The 15,329-nt window shown below is 42.3% G+C and overlaps 1 protein-coding gene across 1 annotated transcript in view; it reads left to right on the top strand.

The window, feature by feature from the left end:
- CBL (Cbl proto-oncogene) overlaps positions 1-15,329 on the top strand; it is a 31,449-nt gene that overhangs the window by 1,634 nt on the left and 14,486 nt on the right. Inside the window, exon 2 of the mRNA XM_034069625.1 lies at positions 5,422-5,669. Coding sequence (XP_033925516.1) covers positions 5,422-5,669 — 248 coding nt within the window. The remainder of the gene's footprint in view (positions 1-5,421; positions 5,670-15,329) is intronic.

The raw sequence follows: 15,329 nt of genomic DNA, 5'->3' as shown, positions 1-15,329 counted from the left end.
TGCATTTCAGCTTTTCTTTCTCTTTTCCCTGCATTGCTTATCCATGCAGCGTCTGAATCTCCTGCAGTAAATCCCAAAGCAGGTGATGTTTTTAAGGACATACTAAATCACGTTCATGCCAAGAAATCACTTTGTGTTGGCTGGCTCAACAAAAGACATGGTTTATAGTTGTGCCTTGCTGTGCTTGTGATGAGCTTTGATCACCTTATACAGAGAGACTGGGACAAAGAAGAAAGTCTTTAGAGAGGTGCCAGTGGCTCTCTTACAAACATTGAGGGCAAGCATGACTGCTACTGTGGGAAAGGTAGTTTGAGCATGGAAACGTGATCCTCAAGTTTAACTTGCAGGTACAACTTGTAAGAGTACATATCTTCCTTCTCATGCATGCAGAATGGATGTGAATGTCAACCTGTGTTTGACCTCATAACTTGGTCTGGTCAAAGGAAAAGGTTGGCCTGAAAACAGCCTTTTCCTTACCTTGGCATTTCGAATTGCAGCAGGATGCTTTAATGTGTGTGGGGGGGGGTACTTTCACAGCTGTAGATCTGCACAACCAGTCTTTGGCTGCATACCCTCTCCACCGTATCACTGACAGAATAACCAAGGCTGCTGTTGTATTTGTCACAAGTTAAAGAAAACTCTTTTAAATGTGCCCTGGCAGGGCAGCATCTGAAAACGTTGATGTGTAGGCTTAATTTTTAAAGGCTTAAAGAGTTAGTTGTTCAGTCTGATTTGTACAAGAGGAAAGATCTGGCTGTGAAAAGCCTTTCAGATTTCAATTAGACTTTGGTTGTACTCATGCACGCATCCAAATTAAACATCTCTTTAGTAGTGTAGCAGCTTGCCAGGCAGACATAGTCCTTGCGAAACCAGTGGTGAGAAAGGCTAAACGTATGGGAAGTGTTGAAAATGGGTTAGTTTTCTGGGCCAAGAAATGAAATTACAGGTGCAAACCAAAGAAATGCTTGTGAGCATGTTTAGTAGGTGATGTGTTTGCCTTTCAGAGCTGTATCTATGTGCGTACGCTACATTCATGACCTCATTTGTTAAGTCTGCATAATCAGCTGGTGCTGTCAAAGCATTCGTGCTTCTCTGTTTTCAGATGTGACTGATGAATTTCCTATGCAAGTTGATTCTTGTCCAAATATTTTCCCCATAATGTTCTCCATAAGCTGCCTGGATTCCTTTTGCTTCAGGTTCTAATCTTTGTCAGTCCTGACTGTTCCTCCCACAGTTGCATGTGGACACATAGAGAGCGTGGACATCAAGTAGCCCTTTCCATCACTGTGCAGTGGATTGTTCACCTTCCGTGATGTTTTTGTGCTTATCTATGGAATAGGGGTTAAGTATGTCTTTGGAAGCTGAATGCATTGTAAAGCATCTTGTGAGCCTGCAGTGACCAACAGCAGCATAGCTATTTACTTGCAGTGTCCTGAACCTAGTCAAGAGTATAGATTAGTTCTGATGGGAGGAACTGCTGTTAGTTTGGTTTTATTATGCTCATAATAAACTCATCTCCTTATTGTGTTTAGCAAATAAAACAGTGTTTAGTGTATGAAACATACAATGTATTGGCTGGTGAAAACAATTCCTGTTTCTTACACAAAAGGATGAAATTACAAATCAGTTCTTATGAATGTGATCTGGGCAGCAGGTAATGCAAACCTCTTGAGTTCATTGCTGTGGATTCTATTTGAAGAATTGGTGGTGTAGTTGTGAGCTACTCAGGATGAGATATAAAGGATGTAGCAGAAAGGTGGTAAGAGTACATGTAGCAAGACATGGAGGAGGAAGACAAGCTTTGAGATAAAGCTTCTCCAAACAGCTTACTGATGCATTCAGTTTCTAAAACTGATGTGGAGAAATGCCACTCTAGGTCACCTTCATTGTAAGTAGAGGAGAGGGCAAATGCAAATTCAGCAGGAGATAAGGGACCTTTGAGTAGGTTTTCTTTTTGCTGCTGGCTTAGGATGAAATGGGATGTGATTTTAGTAAAGAAGGTACTTAGTTCTTAAAGGGAGGAAAAGACTATGGCTTTTCAGAACTGTGCTGAAGAAGGGGTCTGAGCTGGAAGGGGAGAATGGTCATCTGGCACAGAAGCACATTGGGGGCCGGTTAGTTAAACACCCTCCCCTGTCTGAGGCAAGCAGGTAAGTGATGTCTGTGCTGGGGACTTGCTGCCTGAACAAGAAGCAGGGTGCTGTACCAGTGGCTGCAGCAAGCAGGATGGCACCAGCCTTTTCATGTGCAAGGCTGGGGATGAGCAAAATGGGGAAAGAGGATGGGATGGGCAGACAGGAAGCTGAGAGAGGGGATTCAGGATGTGTTGGAGTGACAATTTGGATAGGCTTGTTAAGCTGCATTCTCTGCCCTTCCTAACAAATACTGGGTATTGTTAAATGAGTGCATTTGCTTAGGAATCTTGTTTTCTCGAGTGCTTCTTTCTTGCTCCTACTAACATGCACCTAATCCAGCTGCATAACTGGACTGCAGTGTTTAGATAAGCTGGTTCCTGCTGTGTTTTCTCAGGTTATGTGTATGTTGTGCCTGTGACAGTGCTTTCTTATCTAGTGCCACTGCTTCCCTATACTGATTACCCAGTTCCTTTATTTGTGCAGGCCTAGCGAAGCAGTGCTGAAGGGAATGTTTTACATCCAGAGACAAGTCAAGGCAAGCTAAAGAGTCTTAAGGGAAAAGACTCAGTTCCAGGCCTAGAAAATCTGCTTGAGACTTTTTTCCTCGACTGAGGAGAGAACAGATTCCTGTCTCAAAACTGAGGGAGGAAATGGTTTGTTTCTATTATTTTCTTCTCTTGAGGCTGGAAAATGAAGATCAGTCAATTTTAGGCTTCTTCACAGTCTCTTTGTGCTGAGTTTGAAACACTTTATTGGTGCTTCTAAAAACCAAAAGAATATCTCCATAAAAGGCTTGTTCCTGAGCAAATAAAGTGTAAGCCAGGCGGACATGGATGAGTTTGGGTGGTATCTTAAAAACACGGATTGCTTGCGTGTGTTCCCATCCCACCTAACTGAAAATACATGCTGCTCTTTGCTCAATTCCCTTCCACGTTGCTGCTCCCTGTGCGAGGCAGGGGAGCTCGCTGAGGGGCAGCTGTTCCCAGGGCTGGGAACATTCCTTTGGACGTTGTCACGATGCTGCAAGTGCACACTTTGAGAACCAAGCAGAATGCAACTGGGTTTGTTGCTCCTGTGATGAAATGACCAAGTCTGCTCAAGAGGCAGCAGTTTCTCCTTCCATAGCTTTATTTAAGTGCTTCTCTGAGCAGATTTTGACCTTGATGGTAAATAAAGCAGCTTGTTTGATCATAATATCACAGCAGTTTTGGCCTTTCTGTTAACCCTTTGAGGTATCTTTGCAAATCACTTGGGAAACATTTCTATAGGGGCTATGAGGATATGGAAGTTGCTCCTGCTGTGGGGATGTTTTTCCTCATTGCTACTGGTTTGTTAACATGACAGCAACACAGTGGGTCTGCTGCCTCTGTAGCTGGGTGTTTTCAAGGGGTAACAGCCAAACTGTTTCCTATTACAGATGACAGGGAGAAGTACATACTGTGACGTGCACACTTGCTTAATGTGGCTGCTTCATCAGAGCAGAGTGTGTTTTTGTTAAGGGTTTAAAATGTGTAATAACCGGTTTCTCATGGAAAAAAAAGGAGAAATAAATCTTTCTGAAAACAAGGTTTTGCTGTTCACAGCACAACTCAGCTGTGACTGAGGAGCATATTTAGAACCTATTCATGTTGCGTGGTGAAGCAAGTTCTCTATTCAGGGGACAAGTGCGTTGACTTAATCTGTTGATGCTGTTCACAGGGGTTCAGGTGTCAGAATGAACTGGGTAAGTCAGTTGTCTGACCATCCATCTCCTTATCTAGACCGTGGCAGCCTCTTCAAAATGGGAGGAAAACTGTGGCAGGAGTTTTCCATGTGTTCTTGCAGAGGCTTTTTTAGGCACGTCATTCTTTTAATGGCAGTCAGATTTCTCTTTGACTTTTGATCCACTTTCTCTGCACTGAGATTGAATCTTTCTCAGTGAGCTCTTATTAGAAGCACTACTGTAAGTCAGATATAACTGGAGATGTCACTTGACAAGGTTGCTTTTTGCATATACCCTGAATGGCAAAGTTGAATGCTAAAGCACTGTTTCAGAATCAATTACTTTGTTTGCCATCAGCATGTAAGTGTATGAGGGAAGTTAAGGTATTTCAGTGCCTCTTGAAGGTTTCACAACATGTTGTGGAAATGATGTACTGCAAAAGGACATTAGATGGTTCTTTCACTTTTTGTTATCCACTTCCCATAAGCTTTGCATTCTGCAGCACCACACTGATACCTTCAGTGCCCTTGGACCTTGCAGTGTCGTTTAGACCTCATTTGTGTGCAGTAAGACTATACCAGCTGCTGGTTCTCTGCTTGTGAACTCCATCTGAAACTGGCCTTGCAGCTCCAGAGTTGCAGCCCTTTTATAACTGAAAGTGCATCACTAACTTTGCTGGTATCTCTATCATTCTCCCAGTCTAGATAATGGAAAATTTTGGCTATGGTGGATGGTGAAGTGACTTCCTTTATCCTATGACATAAACTTACTACCATGAGCTTCTGGCATGTAAGCTCTCTGTTCCTGTATGTTAAGGACTTGTATTCAGTTCAGCTTGCATCCTGATTTGGGTGTGTACAGGTAGAACTATTTCATTGCTTGTGACTCCTGAACAGGAATATTCTACTTGTTACTTGGGCCTTAACCAAGTAATGCAAAAGTAAGTGCCTGAAATTATTTTGTCAATGATCCCATAAATTCATTGTAGAATGCACAAAATGTGGGTTAATAGATTCAAGTTCTTAGCCTTGAGAATATGTGATCTTGCTGCTAATATAGAAACAGAGCACATGTGGCTTGGAAGGAGGCAAAGTGAGATGTTCAGTTGTATGCCAAGCGGAGGACAGGTTGAGGTCATTTAATAACCCTTTAATCTAATTCCTAGTGTCACTGTGGATATGTTATTAGAAAAATAAAACCAAACAAACCCACAGAAATCACTGTGAAGAATCTGGATTTGCCCTGAAATTCATCTGACAGAAGTTAGAAGCATAACTGATGTTCTAACAGTTGTACTGATGTTCTGAGTATGCTTCTAACAGCATAACATACGTTGATGCGTAACTGTGGACACGAGTTCTCGTAAACTAAACTTTTACCCAGACTTCTCTTACCACATCTGCTATGCTGCAGCTTGTTTCTCATTCTAGCACAGAAAAAATTCCTTTGAGTTAGTTCTTTCTCGGTGGTTGTTATTCTCCACAACAAATAGAGCTTGTTGCGAGTGAACATTTCAGTGTATTGTGTTTGTAACACTGAATTGTGTTTCAGTATCTGATCACTGCTTTCCTTCATCAACCATAGGTGGTGCGTTTGTGTCAGAACCCAAAACTGGCGTTGAAGAACAGCCCACCCTATATCCTAGATCTGCTGCCTGACACCTACCAGCATCTCCGAACCATCCTGTCGCGCTACGAGGGGAAGATGGAGACCCTGGGAGAGAACGAGTATTTCCGTGTGTTCATGGAGAACTTGATGAAGAAAACCAAGCAGACCATCAGCCTTTTCAAGGAAGGGAAGGAGCGGATGTATGAGGAGAACTCTCAGCCTAGGTAATGGCGAGAAATGATTTCCAATGTCTATGATGTTTGCAGAGCAGCAGGTTGCTCTGAAGTTATTTCAAGTAGAATTTGTCTTGAAAATGGTTTTGTGTGTTTTTCCCAAGTAATAGAAGTGGTGTTACCTTCCAGAACGTTTACTGTTACCTCCCAAAGTAGGCTGAAATGGTCTATAAACCCCTTTGGAATGTATCTGTGATATTTGTTCTGATTAACTGTATGTATGTTGTGAACATCTCATGAGTAAGTAAGTGATAGCTACGTCAGTCCTAAGTCCAACATCTTGCCTCCAGTCCCTTGTTCTTTTCAGAGAGAAGCAAAGAGAAATGATTCCAAAGAGTTAATCATCCTAGTCAGTTTATAGTCAAACTAATTGATAAAAGGGGATAGGTGAAATCCAAATCAATAGATGGGAACTTCAGAAACAGCATTCCAATAGAGGCTTGCTTTCTCACAGCAATGATGGGAGCCTTTGGGGAACTGCTAATCGCACCATTTATGAATAAACAGCTTACTGGGGCAGCAACTGTGGTGAGGCTTGTAAACATAAGAGTAAAAGCAGAATCACATTCTGGCTAGTTTCAGTAGATCTGCGTTTGCTTTCCGCTCAGCCCAGGAAGCAGCAGTTACTGGTTTGTCATGAAGGGGAAATACCAGACAGCCTTTTCTGGGTGCTGATAGTGAGCATCTTAGCTTTCTTAATTCCCTCATTTGTCATATAGACAAACAGAAAAGGAAGTGGTTGGAGCAGTCAGTGTATATGATTCCAATACCAGTTCAAGAGATACCTGCACAAAGAATGGCCCTTTTGCTTCAGCTGGGCATTGTGTTCAATGCCATACTTCCAGGATCAGATTCTGGGGTTGGGTAAGCTTTTGGGGCCTGATCACTTTAAGTGCAATTTGTTTCACCTGACGTTTAGTTAAATGAACCATTGCTACATTTAAAGTGTGTGTAGTAATTTAAGGTGAATAAATTCAGAAAAACCTCTCACCTTGTCAGGAATTGAAGAAAAACAGGGTTTTTTTCCCTTTTGTAAGAATCAATGACTTCACGTATTCCAAGTGTGTGAGACGCTTCAGATACAGAAACAATCGTTCTCTAAGATTGTGGGCACACTGTAAAGCAAACAAATGTAACCCGAACCTGATATTCACTGAACATGTACTCATGGGAGTGTATGTATATATGAAACAATCTGGTTTGCTCTTGATCTCCTGCAAGGTGTGGCCAATGTTAGTCTGCAGTGTTCTGAAGCCATGCCTTTAAAAATGTAGCCTGGTGTACTGAAGTATTGCTTTGTCTTGACTTTTCCTGACCCTTTTTTCCTGTTGTCCTTGAAGCTTCCTTCTTCCTTTCCTCCAGATTTAGCATTCGCTTTGTTTCCTGTTGTCTGTGCTCTTATTTTCCTCCCCCAAATGTCTGCTGATGTAGAGCAGATGCTCTGCTTTGCTAGTAGCAAACACCTGCACAGCTTTCACACTAGCTATGCAAATGCCAGACAGACCAGTAACTAGAAATGACTGAAGTCTCTTTTAGACTGTAGGATCAGAATTGTCTTGCTCACTTGACAAATTCTGCTTTTATTATTTCTATATTTATTATACTGTTATATTTATTCTTCTATATTTATTATATTTATTCTTTTATATGTATTATTTCTATATTGCTCTTTACTTATTTCCTCTCAGACTTTTTAGAGGTTCTCCAATGTGTCCATCCAAGGTGGACTGAGGCACAGCTGCTGGGAGCACCATGTCTTGTAGCTGCTTGAGCTGCAGGATGTGTCATCAAGCGTTGAGCAGTCTGCCTGTATAGAATGTGTAGCAGTATAATCTGTGTGCTATTTGGTGTTTGCTGTAAGGCAGGCAGTTCATTCTCTGACTTTCAAAACACAGTAGAGGAGTAAAGGTGCTGTGAACAAGGTGAGAAAAAGCTTGTGTGAGCATTCACTGTGCTTGCGGATGTGGGTGAATGTTTGTTCCTTCAGTTTTTAACTAGTTGCAGTCATAAAGCTGGTAAAAGTGAATGTAGGTCTTCTGCGTCATACCTTAACCATCAGGGTGCTGCAAGCATCCTTCTGTTGTGGCTAACTGATATCCCATGCTATGAACACTCAAACAGTCAATGGCTTCCTCTTCTTAGGACTGTAAGGGCTGTTTTGCCTCTGTAACACTGATGTATAGATGTTCAGCTGAGACTGTCACTCTTGCATAAACTCATACTGCTATTTTTGTGAAGAGAACTGGCTTATTTTATTAGGAGAGCTTTAAAGAAGCTGTTTGAATTCTGCTCTAAGTCACTTGCATATCTATTTAAAACTTAATGCTGTCGAGTGTGCTTTTAAAGCTATGTATGCACTTCCTGACTCATAAGTACCCACAATAACTTCTAGTTACTGTTTACAGTTGAGTTTTAGCAAGTACATCAGCTTTGACTTGGTGACTTCTGAGTAAGCTGTGGGTTTTATAGTGAATATATATTGCTTTTCTGAGTTTTAACACCTTAGGAGCTTATGTGGATTATCCTTGCTAATATATAGGTCTATAAAAACAAATTGTGTATTTGAGGACCTGGTAAAACACAGTGATAACATCTGCAGGCCTTGATACTGGAATCAAATAGTATTTGAAGAGTTAATAATTCTGGATATTGTCATAGGCTTGCAGTAGGTAAAGCTAAGTTAGTCATATTAGTTGGCTTTGCTGCAGTAATAAGCAGGTATTGAGGCTATCCACTTATCCAAAGCTGTTGTTTCCTGTTCTTTAACAGATCCACAGTGCTTTCTAATGCAAAAGGTATCTTAAGACTCATCACCTCGAGTTTTAAACGCAAAACAAAGACCCACCCAAAGGTCAAGTCTGTAGCCCTTACAGCTGAAACAGTGCAATAAAAGAAATCCTCTACAGGATCCTTAGCAGGTCTCTGTGCAGAGCAGAAAGCTACACCCGTTTAGCACTGCCTAGCCTGCTGTGCTGCTGCAGTGGTAAATATGTGACTCCTCTGACCCGTAAACATGGTGAAGTTCTTGAGTTTACTTTTTAACCCATGATAACAAAAACTGGTTAAACGCACATACTGTTCTTCCTGCAGTGTGATGCTTCCATTGATTGATGGTGCCATTAATGCTAATGCCATGACTGCTCTGAGCATGCTGAACTTGCTGCAGCTCTTGATTACAGTTTAATTTAGAGGCACAGTGGTTATGCTGGAATAGTTCTTGTTTCTGTTGCAGAAAGCTTTTACTCCTCCAGACCTCTTACTTGCACAGAGGAGCTGTCATTTGTCAGCTTTCCCCACTTCATAAATTACTTATTGCAGCAGCTTTTTTGCACTTGTGTAAATGTTATTCACATGGCACGACAGAAGAATAGCTTGCTGATCAGTAAACAGGGATAGGAATTATCTGTTACATAGAAAAGGATGAATTAGGCTGAAGAGATCCGTTTTTTCTCTCAATGAATCAAATTTACTGATCATGTGAACAGTCTATTAAGAGGGAAATGATTTTCTAAATCAAATCAGACCATTGCAACTGTTTCACATTAGAATGCAGCTCTGGAAGCAGAGGGTAGGGGTTAGGTGAAAGGCTGAGAAGAAGTAATTACTCAGGATGTGGAGTGATGTTTTAAGAAATAGCACAAGTCATTGTACTAGTTCAGCTTGCATACTTTGGAAAACAAACTGTTAACAAAATGAGTTAACAAAGCTAACCTATCTATAGAAGAGAATGGGATTAGGTGGGGAATGTGGGGAATATCATAAACCCTCTCCATAGGATATCAAGTGGAAAAAGCTTTGGGAAGCTAGTCCATGTTTAACTGTCTTTGTGACGGAGCCTTATGGGATGCTGGCTCAGCAGGAATTCATAGTCTTCTCTAGCTCCAAAGTGAAGACTTACTAATTTGCACAGGAAAAAGCTACCCATATTTAATGTCTCCTGGAAATGACCGTGCTCTAAAGGGAGAGGAAACACATGAAGAATGACTTGGGAGGGGGAAGTTGGATTCTAAAGAGAAAGGGTTGGAAAGCACTTGTGCTAAGCCATGAACCGGTGAAGCCCTTTGGGGGCAGGGTGTGAGTGCTCTAATTTTGTATTTCAGAGTGCTTGCACATATTTGCTGTGCAGTGAAAAAGAGGTGGGTATAAAATGTGGAACTCGAGCGGTGCGTAGTGTGTGAGTCCTCTTTCTGTCCACTTCCTTCTACTACAGCTAAGACTGGGTCTTTTTGGTAACAAAACCCACTAGTGTGAAGAAGTCCTACATCTGCATTTAAATTAGAACATCTTAAAGAAAAGAACAGGCTCCAAAGCAGCCCAAAAGAAGGTTTCCTTGCCAGGCTTCAGCATATGAACACTAACTAACTGCTTATCTATTGCCCGAGAAGAAATCCATTATCATTTAAATGATGTTGGAGGTCCAAATGTGCTATTTCTTTCTAATTTTGGCTTTAAATTGCTGGTTTAGGTGATAGTTTGTGGAACTTAACTAACACTTAACATAGCTGGCATAGGCTTGCATTTAGTTTAGTTTCCTTTCTGACAAAATTGATCTCAGTCTTGAAAATGAACTTGGACAAATATAAGTGTTCAAACTATTGCATAATCAGGAAGAAGATTGCTTATTCCTTGTCCTTGGAGCCTATAACATCATCGAGTTTTATGGAAGGCTAACTGAGGGCTTGATGATGTGGATGGAAGTGCAAGCATGTTATTTAGGATGCAGTAATTACAATTTGAAGTGTGGTTAGGTTTCTTGATGCTGGCAGAACTGTGTTGCTGCTACTGGCAACCGTTAGCCTGTTTCTTGGGTGCTTGGCTGTGTATTAAGGGCTGAGATGCTATGTGTTGTATTTCCATACTGTTTAAATCCAGAAAATTGAGTGGATTTTTAGCCTCTTAACTTTGAAAGAGATCTAGCTTGTTAAAAATACAACACTAGCATATGTGCCTAGAATAATAAATCCAGTGTCATAAATCCAGGGGTCAGTGGGCTTGGTGTTCCTGCTCGGCATACTGGACTCTTGTCCTCCCTGCTTCAGATCAGTCACATCCTTGTGCATAACCATACAGGTATACCAGAATTTGCTGGTGTGTTTTGCATGACACTTTGAACTGATTGGCATTCTCTACTTGCAGAACTCAAGGTGTTTAAATACATATATATGTTAGTTGAAAAGTGCTGGGATTTTGAAGTCTATAAGGAAACATATGTTTCATGTAATAGCTCTGTCTTGTAATATCTAAAGCACTGATATAGGAATTAGCCGATAGTGTTTCTTGCTTCTTTAAAGCCCAACTGGTACCATGAAAACTATTTAGAATGGGAAGGAATACTATATATAATACTAGTCAACTACTGCAATTCATGGGGACAATGTCTTATAAGTCTAGCTTCCAGGTGCAGTTAGATGGGTGTTCTGCACATGAGCTGACATCCTTAACCAGGCACACTGGCATCCATGGCATCCACTAATGCAGACCAGCTCCATTGCAGAGGAGGCAATAGACAGTGCATTCAGGTTATTCCAGCCTGCTGTTGGAGCTGGGATTAGACCTGGGAATGACAGAAATACCTATTTGTGTGGTTTATGTGTGCCCATTCCCATTTTGCTGTTTCAGTAAGCGAAGTCTTGAAGATGCCAGAGTTACAGCTGGTTTGGTTACAGCTCTACAAGAAATGAAACCATGAAGCCTATAGTGCTCAAAATGGAGAAGTATTTCTGAAGCTGAACCTTGTATGAACAAGAGGTGATAAACATGTTGAGTGTTAGTTTCCTTTTTTCCTAGGGGTGCTGGGATGAGCTGATCTACCAAATCAGTGTAGCTTTAGCTGTCAGGTTTTATAGTACAAGCAATTAATCTGCTGACTCTGAATTGTTGGGTTTGCTGTTAGTCTGCTCTATCAGTGGTCCTGTAAGCGTTGGAGCAGTGGCCCAGCATAACTTTGTAAGGTGACTTGTGTTGGGCTGGTAATAGTTAAATGGAATTGCATTCACTTCCTGTGTTGCAGTTGTGTTGAAAGTAGTTCCGCTGCTTCTATTTTTAACACTGATTACTGTGTGTGGAGAGGACTGAAGCTGTCTCCGAGTTAGAAAAGGCATCTTGGGATCACTTCAAGCATTTCCACTTACGCCTTTATATGCATAGGCGTTTCTTCTGTTAACATGAAGAGCATGCAGAAAGGTTCTTGCTGGTGTGGCAGTAGCATATAAGATGCAGTTCTTGGAACCAGGCTCAGTCACCTATCTACTGAAACTGGGTCTAAATGCTCACATCTGCGAACAGCTGTGTTGTGTGATAACCTCACACCTTTGTGGTTCCCAAAAGGTACTTTTCACTTGTTGGAGACTTGTGAAATAGCTGATTGGGGGGATTGGTTGGTGTTTTAGCTCTTCAATCTTCACAATATCCAGTTGTAAGATGTAAAAGAGTTACAACATTTGGCTGCTTGCAAGGCCCAAAACCTATGGTTCTTGCAGTAGTGCTTAGGAAGGGGATAATATTTTGCAATCATGAGCACGTGATAAGGGATTAGAAGTTCACAGAATGCATAGACATTGCATATCTTACTGGGAGCTGCATTTTTGGGTCATGCCTCTTGAAACAGCCAAGTTGATGTATAGAGAAGAGCCTTCTCTTGAGTTTTGAGCAGGACGATTTGACAGTGACTGAGGTCCTGTGATTTTAATTCATTTTACACATCAGCAGTGAAGGTTCAAGAGGAATCTTGCCACTTTGGCCCTGATTTGATAAACTAAAGCCTTTTCTCTGAAGTGTGTGGAAATGAAGTCAGTTTGAGCTTGATTTTATTGTGGGGCCAAGGTGAAGGTGTGGCTGTGCAGCCTGCTCTTAGCTGAGCATTACTGCTGTAAATCCAGTGCTCCCAAGTGCAACTGAAGTCAGTGGTAGTGCAAATACGAAAACCCCTGTGAAGATCTGGTCATAGATCCCAAATATGCACATTAACTGAGGAGAGGTGAAGCCTTTTGCTCCAGCTCTGAATTCCCCTGCACAACAGCGTTTGTAGCACGCTTTCAACAGCACGAGCTGTACCGACGTGACAGTGTGTGCATGTCAAATGATGGCATGTGAGCACAATATTGTGACTGTATCAGCAGTGGGAGCAGTCTCCCTGCTGTGTGTGAGGAGCAGAATTACACCATCAGTGTGTTAGCTGGGAAACAGTTGGGAAATAGTGGAGGAAAACGACTGAATTCTGCCTGGTAGTGGCAGAAGTGTTAGGACTACATTAGCATTGCCTTGAGGTGAGAAAGGTGCTTTAGTCATGGCTTTGGACCATGAATTTAACTCATAGCTGGAAGAGGCAGCACTGATTTAAGCTGTCCTCTGCCCTTAATGGCTTTGTGAGACTGAGCCTGGAAAAAGGCTTTTGTCCAGCCAACAGGAAGCTGGAAAAGCAAAACGTGCTCTAGGTCTGGGGGAGGCAGCAGCACCAGAACCCCCAGCTGGGGGCCAGAACTGGGGCGAATGGAAGAGCCTGCTCGACCTTCTGGCTTCCGCTAAGATGCACGGAGCAAAGGCAGGCCTGAAACAGGAAGGAAGCAGCACAACCACAGCGGAGGGGCACGGAGGAGGGAGCAGGAAGGAACATGCCTGCTCAGCCTGCGGACCTGGCCTTGGGGAGCCAGCTGATTGATAAGCACGGGGTAACTGAAGGAAGGGTCTTGCTTCGTGCTGGTTTTTGTTCCCCAAAACAGCCACTTTTTGGGGTCCTGTCGGGGTCAAGGCAGTGCAGTTTTACAGGCAACTGTAACTGCAGCTCTACAGGCTATGGTGATGCTCCTGGGTTGAAGAAGCTGTTCTGGTAACACGGTGTGTGTGGAAGGAACTGCAGATGTCTGTTAGGAACATATTTGGCTACTGTAAAGAATGGAAAAATATTTGGCTTTCTGAGCTTTCACCTTTCCTGCCCTTCCTTGTTTCACTGTCTAACAATAATAGTCTGCGTGGATGTGCGAAAGCACTGGCAAGGATGTGAGATCCCACCTAACCCGAAGCAGTTGCTCTGCGTGGACGTTAACCACTGAACACAAAACATGCTGTAGTTCTGCGTTTTGAAGCTGGTGCAGGTGTTACCATTCAGCTGGGTTCCAAACAGCGAGAAGAGCCAACTGGTACAGCCTGTGGTCCCTGGGTGATGGTTTCAAGAGTGCTTAAATGACAGGTGTTTAAATCCAGTGGGATTTAGGTGCTTAAATCAGTGATTCCCAAACTGCGATTACCATAGCTCGAATGCAGCTCTTGTCACAGTGTCTGTGTTACTGTGTTCAGCTGAAGTCTGAAAGAGAACCATCGTGGGGAATTGCTGGAGTTCTGTGGCCAAAGTGTTGGGAATCTCTGGTCTAAGTCACTTAAGTGCTCATTGAAAATAGGATGCTCTCTTTCTAGGAGAATACTTCCTTGCCTTTAGTCGAAGCAAAGGGGATGAGGACCAGTGCTGATATTGTTGAAACTGAGCTTCAATATGCCAATAAAGATGTTCACTGTCCTTGCAAGCACATACTTGGTCTGTGTTCACTTCCAGTTGTGTAACTTGCCTGATTGAAATAAAGGAGCACACTCTCGAAAGGAAATGTCCTTTTGGCACAGGATGGGTAACTGGTCGCTGGATGTAAAAGCTGGTTCCTGACATTAAACATTCACTTTCTGTGCTTTTGCTGTTGTTGGTTTAAGATACAGCCGAATATTTGTAAGTGAACTGAAAATGTTCAGTTAATAGAAACTTGCTTGGAAACAGAGTCTCTCATTGTGTGTCTGTGTAAAATGATTTGTTTATCCCCTTGCAGCCTGTACAAGTTCATTCTTCTCTCACTGAAGTGACATGCTCAGCTGAGTGCAAGCACTTCCTGAAGCTTGGCTAAGGGAGAAGGCTCCAAGGCAGAAGCCATAAGCAACTTGACACAGGAAGATACCTCATCACCTTGCAGTGCTAACTGTTACTTTAAACCATGCACTTGTCCACTTAGCAGCTTGTTTGAGGGTCAGAAATGGGTTTGGGTGCTTGGTATTCACACTGCTGAGCACCAATAGGAACAGTATATGCCTGAAATGACTTCACTTCCACCTACCATGCATTCGTTTCAAGCATCTTAAGAGTGCCATATAAATAAACAGCGTTAGGGTTGCTGACTCTGTAGTCACTTGGCATTAATGGCTTGCTGCAAGATGCCACATTACCTGCTAAGATGGCACACAAATATTGCATGCTGACCCTTCAAGGAACTAGTGGGAATGTAATTCTTGCCAATGACTTCCATGTTAGTGTAACAAAGCCTCCGTTTTTATCAACTTAGGAGAAAGCAAATCTCTCTGTTCCCAAGTTTTGACTGATTCATGATCCACAGTGTTTGCTGTGTTATACCAAAGGTATAACAAACTGCACAAGCAGATGACTTGCAATTGAGATGCACTAGTAAGGCAAGGGGACTTTCTGCCAGCCCCTCTCTGGGAGGGGGGCATTTAACTCACAAAGAGTGGTAAATAGCAAAGCTTTTTGGTCCGTGTTTATAGACTCAAACAAGGAAATCATATAACTGCTTTAAAACATACATGGTTTGAATGCATAACACATCCAGTAGAGAGGTGCTGAACAGAGCAGCTGCGTGGTTTTACTTTGTTAATCTTGAGCAC

The sequence above is a fragment of the Melopsittacus undulatus genome, chromosome 15 (genome assembly GCF_012275295.1).
Source record: "Melopsittacus undulatus isolate bMelUnd1 chromosome 15, bMelUnd1.mat.Z, whole genome shotgun sequence".
Taxonomy (NCBI): Eukaryota; Metazoa; Chordata; class Aves; order Psittaciformes; family Psittaculidae; genus Melopsittacus; species Melopsittacus undulatus.
Note: the sequence above shows the minus strand (reverse complement) of the source record. Positions and strands in the feature narration are given on the sequence as shown.